This window comes from Penicillium lagena, assembly GCF_028827675.1.
Source record: "Penicillium lagena strain IBT 129212 chromosome Unknown utg000001l_segment0_segment0, whole genome shotgun sequence".
Taxonomy (NCBI): Eukaryota; Fungi; Ascomycota; class Eurotiomycetes; order Eurotiales; family Aspergillaceae; genus Penicillium; species Penicillium lagena.
The window spans coordinates 5,734,960-5,751,771 of record NW_026623222.1 but is presented as its reverse complement, the minus strand read 5'-3'; the positions used below and the strand labels follow the sequence as shown (position 1 = coordinate 5,751,771).

The 16,812-nt window shown below is 54.4% G+C and overlaps 7 protein-coding genes across 7 annotated transcripts; 3 read left to right on the top strand and 4 right to left on the bottom strand.

The window, feature by feature from the left end:
- Positions 1 to 177: 177 nt before the first annotated feature.
- Positions 178 to 975, bottom strand: N7510_002533 (GLTP domain-containing protein; the record flags this gene model as incomplete). Its single annotated transcript, XM_056974460.1, has 3 exons — positions 178 to 475; positions 531 to 765; positions 831 to 975. 3 exons carry the CDS (start codon positions 973 to 975, stop codon positions 178 to 180), a joined length of 678 nt encoding a protein of 225 aa, XP_056839577.1.
- A 286-nt stretch (positions 976 to 1,261) lies between these two features.
- N7510_002532 (sporulation-specific 71 family protein) lies at positions 1,262 to 4,608 on the top strand (the record flags this gene model as incomplete). The annotated part of the gene is made up of 3 exons (XM_056974459.1): positions 1,262 to 1,369; positions 1,415 to 4,003; positions 4,054 to 4,608. 3 exons carry the CDS (start codon positions 1,262 to 1,264, stop codon positions 4,606 to 4,608), a joined length of 3,252 nt encoding a protein of 1,083 aa, XP_056839576.1.
- Positions 4,609 to 4,753: 145 nt separating this feature from the next.
- On the bottom strand, positions 4,754 to 5,707 carry N7510_002531 (putative mitochondrial inner membrane protease subunit Imp2; the record flags this gene model as incomplete). The annotated part of the gene is made up of 2 exons (XM_056974458.1): positions 4,754 to 5,135; positions 5,217 to 5,707. The coding sequence occupies 2 exons, from the start codon at positions 5,705 to 5,707 to the stop codon at positions 4,754 to 4,756; spliced, it is 873 nt and encodes a 290-aa protein (XP_056839575.1).
- A 259-nt stretch (positions 5,708 to 5,966) lies between these two features.
- On the bottom strand, positions 5,967 to 6,987 carry N7510_002530 (macro domain-containing protein; the record flags this gene model as incomplete). The annotated part of the gene is made up of 2 exons (XM_056974457.1): positions 5,967 to 6,267; positions 6,368 to 6,987. The coding sequence occupies 2 exons, from the start codon at positions 6,985 to 6,987 to the stop codon at positions 5,967 to 5,969; spliced, it is 921 nt and encodes a 306-aa protein (XP_056839574.1).
- A 1,085-nt stretch (positions 6,988 to 8,072) lies between these two features.
- N7510_002529 (uncharacterized protein) lies at positions 8,073 to 8,300 on the top strand (the record flags this gene model as incomplete). The annotated part of the gene is made up of 1 exon (XM_056974456.1): positions 8,073 to 8,300. One exon carries the CDS (start codon positions 8,073 to 8,075, stop codon positions 8,298 to 8,300), a length of 228 nt encoding a protein of 75 aa, XP_056839573.1.
- A 3,437-nt stretch (positions 8,301 to 11,737) lies between these two features.
- On the bottom strand, positions 11,738 to 12,349 carry N7510_002528 (uncharacterized protein; the record flags this gene model as incomplete). Its single annotated transcript, XM_056974455.1, has 1 exon — positions 11,738 to 12,349. One exon carries the CDS (start codon positions 12,347 to 12,349, stop codon positions 11,738 to 11,740), a length of 612 nt encoding a protein of 203 aa, XP_056839572.1.
- Positions 12,350 to 13,150: 801 nt separating this feature from the next.
- nsdD (GATA-type sexual development transcription factor NsdD) lies at positions 13,151 to 14,714 on the top strand (the record flags this gene model as incomplete). Its single annotated transcript, XM_056974454.1, has 3 exons — positions 13,151 to 14,041; positions 14,090 to 14,419; positions 14,502 to 14,714. 3 exons carry the CDS (start codon positions 13,151 to 13,153, stop codon positions 14,712 to 14,714), a joined length of 1,434 nt encoding a protein of 477 aa, XP_056839571.1.
- Positions 14,715 to 16,812: the final 2,098 nt, after the last annotated feature.

Sequence of the window (16,812 nt, the reverse complement as noted above, 5' to 3'; positions counted from 1 at the left end):
GTTCCAGTCATCCACCTAGCGGTAAAGCTTGGCGTTTGGACTTCCCCGGTCTACTTGCAGTTTAGGGCTACGCTTGACTGATAAGACTCCAAATCCTTGCATTCGCTCTACCAACACACGCTCGCAGATGAGACCAGATGGAATATGTACAGATCACCACCGTTCACAGGCACTGCTTTACTTCCACTGTGCGTCCTTGCGCGCTTGGAAGGTCTTGAGGATCGCCACCACCTTCTCCAGGGCCTGGACTTCACGGTTCATGGCCGTTGCGATCTTGGCTTGGTCGTCGCCCATCTTGGCATAGAAATCTTTCCGGTAGGGCGTGGCAGACATGGCTGCGCTGAAGATGGGCTTGATCACGAAGGAGTGGTGGGGCTTGAGGGTGCCGCCGTAGGCCTCGCGGAAGGAGTTGGACAGCTCCACCGCGGAGTTGTCCAAGTTGTGACGGAGGGCTTGGGCCGTGAAGTCGAGGCCGCTATGTAATCCAGTCAGTGGAGGGGTTCGGGATGAATGGAAACATCAGAGCATACCGGACCAGCCACAGCAGACCTTCGGTGGCGGTATGCTTGCCCGCCTTCAATTCGTTCAAAACAAGAGCCTGCAGAGTCTCTGACTCGGCGGGGGCTGCCAGTTGCCTCTCACGGACTTTCTGTATTTTGGGGTTAGAGGTCGATGCGGGGGTTGGAGGGGGTGAGGGGCAGCGCACCTTGATGTTGCCCAGCAGGTCATTCTTGACGGGCAGGAAGGCCTTGGAGCCGAGCAGGTCTAGAATGGATTGGTTAGAGGGGACAATTGGTCCATTGACCCCATTATCTTCTGTGAGCACTCACCAAAAAGAGTGGTCAGGGACTCGGCGGCCTCGAGGAACTCGGTGGTGGAGATGCCATCGTCATTGGCGGCATCAATGGGCACGTCCGCAAAGGACTTCTTGATGGTGTCGAACCAGGTTCCACCGGGAGGAATGGCAGCAGACATGGTGGGTAATAATATGGGTGGTACTCAAGGGAGGGAGGAAAGAAGACAACAACCAGAGTGACCCTGGCCACGCACGCAGGACAAACAGAGCAAACAAACAAACAGCGCAAACAGCACCGCCCCGTCTTCAATGACGTCATTGGGCGGTGCTGGCTCACGATCCGATCGCGAGGACCGCATGGAAGCTTGCTTTCGTTACCGACCCTGAGACCCTGAAAACATCCACTGTCCGTCGATGTATAGCTCATAGCTATCTCCAGTCCTCCGGTGTGCTCTGATCAGTGCGATGAGCACTCCACCTGCCTCCACTGATCAATCCAATGCGGATCCTCGCACGCCATACCACGAGCACTACCATGGCCTGCCAGAGGGGTCCTATACGGACCAGAAGCTGGTACGTTCTACAATCTGCCCCGGAGACAAGTACTGACTTCCCCAGCGTCATGGCTCTGCCCGCCATCTGCACATGACCAGCCGCCGCTACTTCATCGGCCCAATACCAGAGGGCTGGCTGCAGGGCCACCGCAAATCCTGGTATCGAAGACGGCTTCGCTTCAGGAATTACACCTCGCAAACTCTCTCCTTCTCCGCGGACCCGGTCGCATCCTATTACCGCCAGCAACCCAGCCAGGACCATGAGACAGAGCAAGAGTCCGTCCCACCAGTGGAGGAGGAGATCGCTTTGACTCTCACAGATACAAGCGAAGGTGCACAGGAAGAGGCCGAAGCTGCAGAACAAGAAGAAGAAGAGGAGGAGGAGGAGCCATCGGGCGAGATGCGGGTACTCTCTCATCCAACCACGGAGGCAGAAAATGTTGACCCTCTGCCGGACCCGGAGGAAGAAGATTCAGACAGCACGCCGAAGGCTAGTACAAAGGGGCGGAGCAGTGTATACGGCAATACTATGGCATCTTCGTCATATGTCACCGCCAGAGAAGAAACGGCCAGTCTGTCAAGTACGGCAGACACGGGCCAGACATCATCGACCGTCAAAGGAACGAGTCCCGGCCAACCGGTCGAGTCATCACAGTATTTGGATACAAGCGGACCCAGTGAGACCGACGGGCTAAGCCGCAAGCTTTCTCCAACCACATCTCCAAGCGATGCCGATTCAACGACACGTCTGCTGAAATCAAAGTCCAAGGGCAAAAGCAAGATCAAGAGCAAAGCGTCTCGCATGACCTTGGAGCAACAAGAGCCTCAGCAGGAAGGAGATGAAGAGGCTACCAACGGGAACAATAATATCCAGCACAGATTCGCTAAAAAGGTGACGCGATTCAATCTCGATGATAACATCATCGACAAGCAGCAACGATTGCGCTCTCGCATTGCAAGGACCCAAGACGCGATGTCTGCTACGTTGCCTCGTCGGCGAAAAGTTCAGGACGGACAGATCATCAAAGCCGAAAAGATGCTCGTGCGCATCGAGGAGACGTTGCACGAAGAGCTGCCTGCCGACTACAACGAGAACGACAGTCTTCGGATGGAAACTCGGGCTGTGGACAAGTGGCGCGAATTTCTGGTTGTGTGTCGCAAAAGCTCGTTGGAGCACACTCCGTTTGTCTTGCAGATGTATCGCACCCGCGTGGTTCCCGACATCCACCGGGCGAATAGCAAGACAACGGCTTACTACGAGCTGCGCCTCAACCACAAGCAGACCAAGGTTAATCTCTACTCAACTCTTGACAAGACGATTGTGGTGTGGCATCCCCGACGGCAGGGCACCAAAATCTACATTATTCGCCCCAAATCGACTGCCCATGCTGCCGAGTGGTACACGTTCATTCGCCAGGTGCTCGGCTGGCGGCGACCGAAATCGCTTCCCATTAATGTTCCTGAGCTTGGGGTATCACTGGTCTTTAAGCATCCGTTTGAGCAGCTTGAGACAACTGATGATAACGGACACCACACTGCCATTCTCCAAGGATCCGCCTCGGACGAGCAATTCGCTGCTGCCACTATCATCCGAGGTTGCATCCAGATGCTTGAGGGTCGTCCCGAGTGGGCAGAGGTGTTGAAGAGCTGGTCCAAGACTGAGAAGATGGGACTTGCCTGGAAGCGCTACGACCGACTCGAATGGATTTTTGGGGTGAACGAGCAAAGGATGTACGGGACAATCGCGATGCAGTCCTCGCATGAGCTTGAGCTTCGGCCACGACACCATTATCCGACAGTCGTAAAGCATTGGGGACGAAGGGATGAAGAGCCATTGCCGGTCGAAGGGTTCTTGGTCAGGCTCACATCCCAGAAAGGCGTGCATCAGCGGGCGAACAAGATGTTCTTCAAACGGCTCTACTTTTTCACACAAGATCATTACTTTTTGTTTTGCCGACCAGCAAAAGCGCACCCACCTGCGCCGCCGAAATTGGTGGAGGAAGACTCGGGCGTTCTCCCGTCTGCCCGACAGATCCTGGACGAAATGCCGCAGTCATGGGATATTGACCCGTACCCCGTTGAGAACGAGGATATTGCATGGCTATCTAGTGGAAACCCCGAGTTTGTCCAGCGGCACGACGAAGAGGCCTATGCTCAAATGCAACGGAATGTACACAATATCGGCCACGCAGACGGATACATTGATCTGTGTCGGGTCCAAGAAGTACGCCATGTACATCGTGGAGCTAGTCCTGCGGATCCCAACACTGGCGCAGGCCCTGCTGTGGAGTTTGATCGCGAGGCACCCGATTCGCGACAGGATGATGGTGCAACGAGACAGTTTGATGATGATAGGACATTTGAAATGGCGTTGGATAATGGCTTGGTGGTTCGGTTACAGGCCCACGACAGTGCTTCTCGAGACCAGTGGGTTCAGCGACTCGGTGCACTGGTAACGTACTGGAGGTCGCGCAGCGCCCATGACGCAGCAGAGCTCAAAGGGGTGCGAGAGCGCAATCTCAAGCTTCTAGATATCGATGAGGAGATGGAGTCAATTCTCGGGCAGTTTGCACAGAAGTGGGAAGTGAAGAACGCAGAGGCGTCACCGCACACGCATAACATGTGTGCGCTATCTGGTTGTCGGACAATCAAGGTGAGCTTTCTCACGTTTATATTCTGACAACTATACTGACCCCTGAGTAGATGTCCGGACAACTATACCGCAAGCCCCGTCGACACGGCGCCTTTAATCGCTGCCATGTCATGCTAACGGAGGGCCAACTACTCATCTTCCGAAGCACGCTGCGCCGCGGCAACGGCGTCGAGATCCCGCACATCCACCAAGAACTCGAGACCAGCATCGACCTGCGCGATTGCTACATCTACTCCGGCCTCCTCGCGGAGGATGACTTGCTGTACGCGAACCAAACCTTCGACAGTAACAACCCCGGTCTTCATGCCCTACCACGGGTCTATCTATCTACAGATCGCTTCACCAGCCGCGACGAGGATACATCCATCACCTTCGTAGTATGGAAACCACTGAAGAGGAACTACTTCCGCGCGCAGGAGAAACTACTGGGCGGCGAGACGAAGAGCGAACTCCGGCACGTCTCGACATTGGGCAAGCACGGCCGCACGATCGTGTTCAAGGCGCGAAGTCGCATTGAGAAGGATCGCTGGGTTCTGAGCATTGCTTCGGAGATTGATCGTCTCCAGGAAGAGAAACATGAAGATATACGCATTGTTTCTAAGTAATTTTTTGGGGGATAGCATTACCATCCGGCGTTTGCTTTTGCTCTTTGTTTTTTTTTTTTTTCGGATGCATTCAAAATTAACAGATAATAATACATGATGATATCTATTCCTCGGGTCTAGGTATATGTACAATCCGATGGAAAAATCATCCCAGTGGCGGCCTCTCAATCTTCACAGCCTCCTTTCCAACCCTCCCCCTAACCTCCCACCGATAATTCTTCCCAAAAACATCATCCGGCTCCGCACCATCGACCCTTCCATCCTCCCACCCCTCCCAATCCAACCACCGCCGCCTATTCGAAGGCCCCAGGACGGCCATCACGCGACCAGTGATTAGACTGACGCTCACAGGGCCGTAGGTATTACTATCCAATGACTTGCGCGGATCAGCGGCGTCGCCTTCTAGCCAAACGTGGTTGAAGGGGACGATCTGGGAGAGTTTTGGACATGGTTCGCGTGTTGTGATCCTGTCGCCGGGGAGGCCGATTATGCGTTTGATGGCGATGTGGTTCTGGTTTGCGGGGGATCTAGCAACAAATGGTTCCCATTAGCATTCACACACGCAACATCCACGGCTATCCCATGGCAAAACGAGAAGGGGGCAATACCGAAATGTAACAACCATCCCCCGCTCAAGCCTCCTCGAAGTCTGCCCAGGCCAAATCTTCTCCCACGGCCACATATTCACAAGCACCATATCGCTCGCTGTATTCATCTCCTCATAATTCTCATTTAGATACGGCGTCATCGACGGCCCACGCACCCACATAACCTGGCAGACATGTTCAGAGAACCAGAGCGAGATGGGGAGGAGTGGCGCGAGCACCCGGGCTACGCGCATCGATCGGCGGATGGGATGTGGGAGGGCTGCGTAACGGGTGCGGAGGTTTGCGGTGAATTGGGAAGTGAATCTTGAGAGCCATGTTCGGCGAGATAGAGTGGGCCCTACGGGATCGGAGGCATGGTAGGGGGATGTTGTTGGGGGTTGTTCGGGGATGGTGCTGGCGGTGCTCGGTTTTTGATTTCGGGAGAGTGCTTTGGCGATGTCTGGGCGGAGGATTTTGTGGCCTGTTGATGTGTTTGGTGGTGGTTTGCTCATCTTGGTGGATAGAGCCTGGGTGTCAGGCTGAGATTGGAGGCTATGGTGTTTGGACTGGTGCTGGCATTGTGGTTGTAGGTGTATCTCGAGGTGTGAAGTGGAAGTTCCAAAGCAAATGGATCATCAACCCCGATATCAATGTTTGCATTGTTTGCATTAGTTTTATCAATGAATAAAAACAAAGACATGAACAGATCATAGCATTCATTATTTGTGAAGGAAATAAAAGATATTCGTAGCTACATGACATGCGATAACATCACCAGTCCTTTCCCAGGCGATTCTCCGTCTCACTCCCGTCGAGGATCCCGCTAGACTGGACGCTCTGCACGTCGCCCGCAGAAGGCGCCTTGTCGATCTCCACAGGCTCGTCGTCCAGCATCTCCACTGGCTCACCCTCTGACCGCTGAACCTCCTCCCAGTCATCTTCAAGCTTGGTGGTACCTGCATCAATCTTCGGCTTCTTAGCATCTGGCTGGCCGAAAGAAGCGGGGTCCGCAGTCGGCACGTCTGGGAGCCGGGCGGCGAGATCCGAGGGTGAGGGCGAAGCTGCGGACTCACTGGGTTCAGAGGGGGAGAGATCTTTGGCGGTGGGGGGAAGATTTTACTAGAAAAATTAGCAGGTGAGACAGGGGAAGTATAGGCACGGTGGGTACTTACGGGATCACTTCCTCGTAGGCATCCTCATCCTTGCGCTCGAAGTTGCAGAACACCACGCGCTCCAGCTTGCCCATGTTACCTGGCTTCTCAAGGAACCGGCGCACCTCGTCGGCAGCTGCCTGCGCGGCCTTGTCGCTCGGGTATCCATAGACGCCCGTGCTGATGGCTGCAAAGGCAATACTCTTCATGTCATTCTCGACCGCCACCTCGAGACTGCGACGGTAGCAACTGCGTAGCAGAGACTCGGGCCGCGAGGCATCGACCTTTTTCTCACGCTGGTAGACAGGCCCGACGGTGTGGATGACCCGTTTGCAGGGGAGATCGTAGGCATCCGTGATCTTGGCATCGCCGGTATCACACCCTTTCAGAGTGGCACACTCCTTGACCAGCTTTGTCCCAGCAGCACGGTGGATGGCACCATCCACGCCGCCGCCACCGAGCAGAGAGGTGTTGGCGGCATTGACGATGCAGTCAACCTGGAGCTTGGTGATGTCGTTGCGGATCAGCGAGACGATGTTGTTGAGGGTCTGCTGCGGTACAGTGGATGTAGCAGTCGGGACCAGTCTCTTTGTCTGATAGAGCAAGGAGGCGGTCGGGATTTCAGACAGTGAGATGGCCATGCTGCTCTTTTTGGGGGGTGTTTGGGAAGATGGGGGAGTTGAAGTCTCCGCACACGTGACGGGGATACATTGCGTCATTCGTTCCTTCACAGGAATCACCACCAACTATGGCAGACACTACCACGAACAACCAAAAAAGCTCATGTTTTGTATAGAATCAGTATAGTATTGGTTTTACTAATGGAGTGTTGACTATCTAGTCTCATCGCAGCTTGGAAATCTATAGATCGCAAATATATATTTTGGGCACATGTAACCCATCGAATTATGCAGCAGTTGACAAATTGTTGAGCACAGAGTTAGGCCCTAGCAAATACAACCAACTGCCGGGCACACGCTAGGGCTAACCGACAGATGTCTGTCATATTGGCTGCATCTGGCAAGCTGCATGTTCCATCAACATGGTCCCTGATCCTCCGGGGCTAAATCCCGCAGACACTCTACGCTTCCCGAACTTGCCACCGCTGGGTCTGCCTCGGCCGCACAGGTTCATCCATCCGTAGTATAGTGTTGCATTCGATTCTCTTCTCTTCAACTACTCTTCCTACCCTTCGGGGTCTACGTCTTTGGTCCATGATGATTAATATGACTGTGTTCCCGATAGTTAGTTCAAAATCGGGGATCCGGTGGAGTCCAATTATGGGGACTTGAGTGGACCCCTGACAGCCTGACAGCCAGTCTGACAGCCGTTGTGGTTGCTTTGATTGAAGATTGCCGATCCTTCGGCTGCTGTGCTGGCGCCGATCACAACATTCATCGGTCGCATTTTCGCTAGCTCGTCCCAGTCTCCTTCCCCTTGGAGCATCCTCCTTGGCCTTGATTGGCCCGTCAACAACCAATGGCCTCCGAACCTGTTCCTAGTTGACAGAAAACAGTCCGACGCCGTTGGTTGTGGTTGGCCCCCTTCCTCCTGCCGCTGCCCCACCACCCCTGGGATCGCACAGCGGATATCATGCCCAGTCCTGTTTATGCCATTTTTAGAGACTGGATCTCTCCACTCCAGAAAATTTGCTGAGGCTAGACCACTGGGTGCATGGCAGCTGTCATGTCCGGAAGACTAGGACACAAAAGTACCATGCAAAACAATGGGTTCTAGACTCGAGCACGAGCAGCTGTCAAACCCCCAAACGGGCCATGCGTGCAGCTGCGGCGTGCAGGAGACCAAAGCATATCCTGACATCTGGGCCAAATGCGAATCCCCAGCCCTAGACGGTCGGCTTCTACTTTTCATAAAATTGTGTCCTTTTTTCTTTTCGTGCAGCCAGCACAGCGACTGTTTGACTATCTACTGGCCCGGAAGACGAGCCAATTGACTTGTTCTGCGGGCTTAACCTGGCGAGAGCACATTCTAGACAATTCCACCTTTACTGGTTCCTCGTATAAACCGCAAGGCGATGAAATACCTTGCCAAAAGGTAACGGGCAAAGAACAAGCAGAAAACCGGCTTTCAACACTGACCCTGGACGCCATCGGTTCTGCTTGGAAAGAGCCAGACGGGCAATGAGCCGGGCCTCATTTAGTCCCAACCACAGCGGATAGCAGTTCCGATGCATTAGTTAGACCCGGCCGCTCCCTCAGCTGGACCGCAGCGCATGCAATCCATGCTAGCGAAGGAGCCAGATCGTGGGCGTGGTCTTTTCTCCGCACAGCCTCGATCGATCGCGCGCTGACTGGGCTTGGGATGCCTGGGGTCTGATGAGACTCATCATACGATGCGAGACACGCCAATTCGAAGACCGAGGGCCGTTCCCCCGGCCGAGAACAACGGGACGACCTAGAGCATACTCCTTACTGTTGTACTGTGTATTATTGCCCTCTCTTTCGCCCTCGCTTGATCCTGAATCGCTCCCGTCCTGCCGTCGTTTGTTTTCCCATCCCTGAACCACCGGGAGGGGCCAGCCCGGGTGGCCGGGCGCTTTCCATTCTACGCAGGAGGGGCGCTCTTGTCGGTTCTCTCTTTGCTTTGTGCCCTGGGCACTGTCCTACATCCGGCTCGTGCGGTAAACGGCCCCGCTTCAAGATCGTCTGTGTCTGCTTCTACTTCGAGTATTTCGTATTCCCGGAATCGTCATGTCTAGCCGAAGAGACAGGTCAGAGAAGTATCACAACGTCAATTCAAGTGTAATGTTCAAGGCACACGGGGATACCCGTTGATAGTCTGCTTCGTGGTTTGTTTGCCTTTCTGCTGCTGACACAGAACAACTACACGAATATGTCGCGAAAGAAAGAAAAAGAAAAAAAAAGCCAGAAAAAAGCATAGACCAGCTCGGTACCAAAAAATGCTCACTGTAGTTTTCTCCACGAACTACTGACTGTATGTCCATGCTCGAATGTAGTTAGTATGTCCCGCATACGGTGTTAGTCACGTTGATATGCCCGGAAACTTGGAAATCGGTGGGACAAGAGTAGCTTCGTCGAACGAGAAGCCGAAAAAGACTCCACAACGTCTATCCACCCCACCAGCGGATCGTAACTAGAGTCACTTCTTATTTCTCACGTGGTCGGCTTCCGGGGAGCCCTCTCCGAAGCGTTATACGTCCAGAGATGGGCGACACGAGTTACTGCGTTAAGAAGTAGATGGACAGAGAGGAAAATTGTTTTTTTCTGCTGGGATGTTCGTATTAAGCTTCAGCACGGATCAGATGCTGCGTTCCTGTTCGCACGGGTATTGGGAGATTTACTTTAATTTCCTTTTCGCTCAGATTGTTGTTTCAGATGGCCCGGAAAGGAAGCTAGGGAAGCTATCCCCCCTCCTCAATTTCGGGGATCAACAAACAGAGCTTTCTTCCTCTCGAGTCGAGTCAGATGCTGGAAAAGAGAGCTCTAGAACAAACTCCAAACCCTGAGGCCTAGCTTTCGCAATCTGCTGTTGCCCCAGTGGTGGTGGGTCTTGGTCGATGGAGCTCCTTTTTTTCCTTCGGGGTCCATGGCCCAAGTGGAGAATAATTGGCATCTGTACCAGGAGATTAACTGTTCGTTACAGTCGATATGCTCTATGCAGTCAATTCGATGTTAGTCTGTACTGTACCAGTGCGTCCATTCTTCGTGATTTACCGTTTTCTCCTCCCCGCCGATCGAGGCCCTAACTGTTCCTTCTAGTGGGTCAGCGAACGGTCCGACGTGTTACTACTGTATGTGCACCGTTTTGCCCCCTCCTCCTTCTCAGAGGAATCATCGTAGTGCCTGTGCAATCTTGTTGTCCCAAGCTGTCGGGGAGGGTGGTCCTCATCTCGTGGCTCGCCTACAGTCCTTGACCAGGCCGAAAAAACCCGCCGTTACCCCCCTTTGCCCGCTCGCCCCTCTCGTGCCTCGGGGAGAACGTGCAGAGATGCGGTTGGCATCACAGTCGCACTACTGGACGTACATCAACCAGCATCATCATCATCATCGTCCTTGCCACCCGTGGAGCCGATAAGGCGCGGCTTCACGTGTTGATGGCAGTGTGGCTAAGCCGAACCGCTGCCAATAGTTCCCCTCCGTCCGAACTAGTGCATAGCGTAGCCAAGAAAGGAAGAGGGCAAAAAAAAAAAATAGAAATAAAAAAAAACCTACTAGCAGATCTGACACCGAGATTATTTTACGATGAGGAGTTCGGCCCATCGTGGTATAGTACTGTTACCGTACGCTGGCCGACACTCGAATCGAGATTCGCGCCGTTAGGGCATGATTTCAGACTGACTTGGGGCGCAACCTGATTCAGGATCATTCCCCCTTTGGTCGAAATGCAGGACTTCCTTGGTTCCCAGCCTGTCAGAGTCGATATGAAGATAGTTATTCTTCCTTCCTTCCACTCCCCCTGTCTAGGAGTTAGCTCCAGCTGTCAACTTACTCCTTTGAGTCTAGAGATCGGAGAGATTACCCGGATGGCCCCCCCACCACTATGCACTCCCATGTCCTGTTTTCCCCCCAGGCCGGGCGAATGACACGAGTTCCCTGCCTGGAACGGTTAGGAAACGGGGAAAATGAGGGATCCCTCACCCATCGGGGTGGCGTTTGGGGAGGCGTCTACTCTCGGAGGTTTTACTCGAAGAATAAAGGACAGTGGGGATGCTCCCCTTGTCGGGGGTACTATTGATCGGGATTGCAGTGTATAGCGTTCCTGCGCGGCTGTCCCAGAGGAACGGTACTTTGTTTCGTTACCTCCGAATCTAACTATCGGGCCCCCCCCTTTCTGATCGGTCATCCAAGAACTGACTCCAGCCGCCAAAAGCGATCCGCGCACTAAGATTGGGATCGGATCTTAATCTCTTGCCGTGTTCGGACAAGCTCATGTCGCTCCTTTCCTTTGCGGTTAGGATTATCTGATCATCTTATTTAGCGATCCTAGCTCCGGGGCCCACCCTGGGCTTTGTCAGGCTCGAGTCATCCCTCATCAGCGGTGGCGGAGACCAGAAAACGGCTCTAACGGTCCCAGTCCACCGCTGTCGATCCCCTCTTCCTTCTGAGCAGACGAATCAGTCGAGGATCTTCATGAGAGTACAACCAATGCCAAGTCTTTTTTAATTGGCCTGCCATTTTGCACGGCATGATCCTGCAGGGCTGGTTGCCTGCTCCGTCAGGAGGCAACCATTGGGAGTGAAGACCAGCAGGGGTGGTGCTCCCTCCCCCCCGGATCTTGTATGACCCATCACTCCTCGTTGCGATTCGGATAGTCCAGATCGAAACGCCCGCGGCGGGGGAGGGAACCGCCATTGACGACTGTCATCGAGGCTGCACTCCTCCGACCGAAAAGTGACCTACCGTGCATACGCTAAGAAAATCTCGAGGACGCAGTGCAGCCGTGGCTGCATCGTCGAGCGATGGGGGGATGCAGATCGATTCTTCCCATCCGCAGGGTGGGATTTGAGGAGCCAATGATCCTGGCGTGGGAGAAATGCCGAAGATCTCGCTGGTCTGTCTTTTCTGATCTCCGACCGTTGAACCAGCGATGGGTCTGCGTCTGTGCGCGCCACAAGCGTGACCGTGTGATGGAGACGCTCTGCCGTGCGTGGGCGCTTGGACGGTGTTGAGAGGAAGGACACCAGCGCGATGGTACCGAACGGGATGCCTGGGAGGAGGAGGAAAGAGGAAGCAGGTGAGAGTAGGGTGCTTCGATCGATCGAAGCTTAACGCTTGTTGTGTTCTGACATGGTCCCCAGATCGAAGTAACCATGGAACGGCGGCCGGTCGCGGGCTGTGCAACCCCTAGCCCACAAACACACTGTCCCCCTTCACCCCGACCCAGAACGCCGTTCAGAGATCGGGGGACCACTCGGTCCTCCATGATGTCAGCCTGGGCGATGGGCGTCATGGGGCGCCACTGCTGTGGCAGAGCCAGTGCCCCTGGGTCGCGACAGGCACATCTCGAGGCCCTACGCACCATCGTACGAGGACAATACCTGTAGATCAGTTCGTACGGTAAAACGCCGTCAGGACGGAATACCGATCCTCCATCTCGATCCACCCGCGCCATCTGTAAAATAATAAAGTTCTTGTCCATTTACTATTATATTATCCCTCGTCTTTCCTCGTGCCATACTCGGATTGACATTCCCCTAACTAATAATATTCCCCCCTTCTCTCTTCGCCCATCACACGCGATCTATCGCTCTCCCTCATTCCATTGTCACCCTCCGCTCGGCCCTTCTGACACTCCGATCGGTTTATTTTCCATCATTGGGCCGTGGTCCCGATCTATACCGTTCCTTGGAACCCGCCCGCCGTCAGACTTTCGCATCGGACTAAACTCGCCATCTCGGGTCCATCTCACTTCGCCCTGCTGTCCATCCCGATCGAGCCCACCGCCCACCCCCATCGGCCCCTCTGCCGGCACGAACTGGTGGAACAGGCTTTCTGTCCTCCCAAAGACAGTCGCACGAGAGGAGGCGTTTCCGAGGCGCCTGGGAACTTTTTTCTGCTTCGGCCGGGTCCTGCCTCAACCTACTATTTCTTCTTGCCACCCTTCCTCCCTCTCTCTCGATCGGTTCCTTAAAGCTCGATCTCATCCCATCGATCTCTTCCGCCGCCACAACGATCGGACCATCGCCCTCACGCATACCCTCTCATCTTGAATGCCGCCTTAAGACCGGTCAGCGCCACTGAACGTGATGGGGTCTTTGGAAGCCGCGACAAGGCACAGGTTTGTTTTGCCCCCTCCCCCTCCCTCGCTTCGGTCAGAACCCCAATGCTGACGGGACCATCTGGACACAGAGACCCTTTGCCCGCAATCGGTTTCCTCGGCAAAGACGGTTCGGGGTACACACCCAACCACTCCTCGATCGCGACCAGCATCGGATCGCCTACCTCGCTGATGAGCCCCAGCAACATGTACACCGGCCAGCCATACTCGTGCACGCCGGCCACCAGCGCTCCCTCACAACCAGGATACATCTCATCCCCGGAGTCGCGCCGCGCGGTGGAGGAGGACAAGGATAAACAAGCTCCGCGGCAGTCGCTGCCGTCCATCCACGAGGCCCTGGGCAATGACAACCCGCTGCCATATCCGGCGCCCACGTCGGCGCCGCCATCACAACCCGGACACACCGCACCGCCGCCGTCACATTTGATCGGACGGTCAAGCGCAGAAGGTCCCTCGGGACCACCGAACCCTTTCTCCAATCCACCGGCGTTTCCCCATCAGCCTCAACTAGCGGGAGGCTCGATTCACACCCAAGACTCTCGGAATACGTCGCTACACTCGCTCAACTCGGGCAAATCTCCCACACAAAGCGCAAAGACGGGCATAACCTCGGTCTCCGGGTCGCAGAACTCGTCCGGCTACGACTACAGCGCGCCGACCTCCGCGGGCAGCGTGGCTTCTCCCAACGGCTATGGCCATTTCCCTCCAACAAACTACACCTTCCAATCTCAACCGCCGCCCAGCACCTCTTCGTATCCGCCAGCTCATTATGACAATCGTCCTTACATGGGCGCTCCATGGAAGCCTGGTGCAGAACCAGCACGGGTGGAGGAAGCCAAGGGCGGATTTGTGGGCCGGCCGATTCCAGGCCAACCCCATGGCGACAGTGTGAAACGGCACCTAGACGTCTACGATGTGGAGACGTCGCTAAATGAGGTATGTATCGAGATTTTTGATGGGAGATGGACCTAATTTTGGGAACAGATTGCCGAACTGAGCAACCGAACATTGGATTTCTCGCGGCATTATGCAGCGAGGGCGCATCAGACCCAGCGATCGGGACCGGTCCTTGGGTCTCTGCCCACGCTCACCGAAGTGGAGGACATGCTCCATATGCAGCGTCGGAACCAAGATGCGCTGATCCGGATACGGACAGCGGTAGTGAACCAGGAACAGGCGCTGGCAGAGCAGATGGCCCAGCGCAAGGCGTTTAAGCCCGGTGGAGTGGACGCCGATGAACACATGGCCATGTACCAGGAAGAGTTCAAAGGCGCCGGCGGGTTTGCGGGTGCCGATCCAAAGAAACGGCGTGGAGTAAGTCGCCTCAAGAAGGAAATTTCCCTTCCTCTTCTCCACTACTTGATGAGTTATGGGTGGGCTAACCTTGTTCCTACAGAAAGCGGCCCCTCCTGGTCGTTGCCACAGCTGTAACCGAGCCGAGACGCCTGAATGGCGTCGGGGACCGGATGGAGCCCGAACGTTGTGTAACGCGTGCGGCCTGCACTACGCCAAGCTGACTCGCAAGATGGGCGCCAACAAGGCGGCCACCCTGGGTTCCAACCTCAAGCCCAAGGCCGTCCTCGACTCGGCCTCGCCCACCAGCCTTTGAAGTTTGCCCTCTCCTTCACCATTCTTGTCATGTGGCGTTCTTGAACCGGCGGGGATTAGAAAAGGTTTCGGAGGCGTTATTTTTATTTTTGCGTCTGGTGGGCATTTTTGGATCTATTTCGACCTTCCTCTTTTGTCTCGGAGGTTTTGTTCCCACACCTCGTCCCCCTTTTGATTCCCTGTCTCTCTATCCCTCCTATTATTAATACCCGTTTGCACTCTGGGAGAAAAATGGCTTCAGCATAGATTCCCCCCTTTGGGTTGATGACGAAATTCAGGATTGTGATTTCTTTTTTAGCCCATCGTTGACCGTGGAAACGGGCGCCTTTGCTTTTTATCTCTTTTTCCCCTTTGCTGCAAGACTGTTGTTGGCTATACCCTGCATTACCCTGTCTTGCCCTCGTCAAATATGTGTTTTAGTATCTGTCTTATCTTTTGATGTGTGTACGATCTGTCTCATCTAGCATCAACGAATGGTCCATGACAAAAATTTCTTCCTGTTTGGAAATCTATTGCGGGTGGCGTGTAGTTGTTGTTTCGTTCGTGACGTCGATTTGAAGATGTGCTGTTGTTTCGCCACCGCCGCGTGGTTGTCGTATCGGCCGTAGCTTCGCCGACCCGTGCGGCTCCGCTGTTTGGTTCAACCAGACTATCTAGATCTCTACACTCAGGCACTCTATACAGAAGAATTTCATGGGCAATGTCGGCAATGTTTCATTTTTCGCCTCAAAGCCACCGTGTGGCAAACGGTCCAACCCCGGTAGGTTCAGTAGGATACCGTGTTTGCGGGAAACTACGCCGACCTGGTTTCTCTCTCGGTATGGAACTACGGGTCTGTCCAAAACCCTTCATCTCGGTATCAGATGCTGGATTCGGGTTTGATAGCCGCGGCCCCCAATTTCACTTTCTTTGATCATGATCGTCACTGCCCCTTCTGTCATGTGTTCGTCTGTATACGCGGGGTTCCGTGTCCCTGTTGCGTGGGATCGGGCGATCCACGCGCGATCGGGCACAGGGCGGGTGCCGATCAGCCCCAATCTCAAATCGGAATCTCAAATCTCAAACCTAAACCATGCCGCTCGCGTCAAACCCGCGGGAAGTTTTTGTTATTTGGAAGACGGGACTAGAAGAATGACAATTAGGAAACAAAAGTACACACCGCCACTGCATTGATCTGGTGGAGACTCACTAGTTGAATCTACACGTCCCGACGATTTGTCGTCCCGACGATTTGTCAGGACCAAAGAAGAATAAGGCAAGGAACCCCTGTTCGGGGAGATAGTCGGGAAATTTGGGGCATGTGCTCCGATCAGGTGGATTTTGCGCTATGGATGGGGATCGCCCTGTGTAGGCTACCGTCCGAATAGGATTGGTTTGTTGCTGCATTGAGAAGTACGATCCATTCATTCATCCCTTTCCAACACACCCAGCAACCGCCACCCCTGCGCTCGTGTGATACCCCTGTGGAGATCTTTTCGTACAGTCATGGACTGACAGTACCCGATCCAAACAGACAGGCTGTTTGTATAAGGATGATTTACTGATAGGGAAACTACTCCTGTCGCTTACCTCATCCCCATCCACAATTCTTCAACATGGTGAAATCTAGACCAGCGACGATGGCGGATATTCGCCATCATCATGGCGAAGGGTTTGCATTGCCACCGTGCCTCACTGTTGAGGCGACCTCCCTAGAACAGAGCGCACGCCGCTCGCCGGTGTATCCGGGTGTGTTGTTGTGCAATGTTCCAGCAGCGCGGAGAACCCCGATCCCGGCCGAAACGTGGCGGACGGCCTATGGGTGGAACTATGGATGGCCGGGTACATACACTCAACAACAATCCATGAAAAAATAAAACGAGTCTATTCTGTTTGCAGAAATCTCTCCGGTCGTATCCGGGCGGCGATCGCAGAATAGACTATCTGTTGGGCTGCAGGGGAAGATGAAATTAGTAGTTCCCGGGAATGACGCTGTGGAGGGAAAAATGCAAATAGTTTGTTGCTTTGTGAAGAAACCCAAACCCTCGTCCCCGCAACGTGCGCCCTGGCCACTAGCGATCGGCGGCATCGTAGTTTTGCTAGCGCGTCCAAGATCGCGC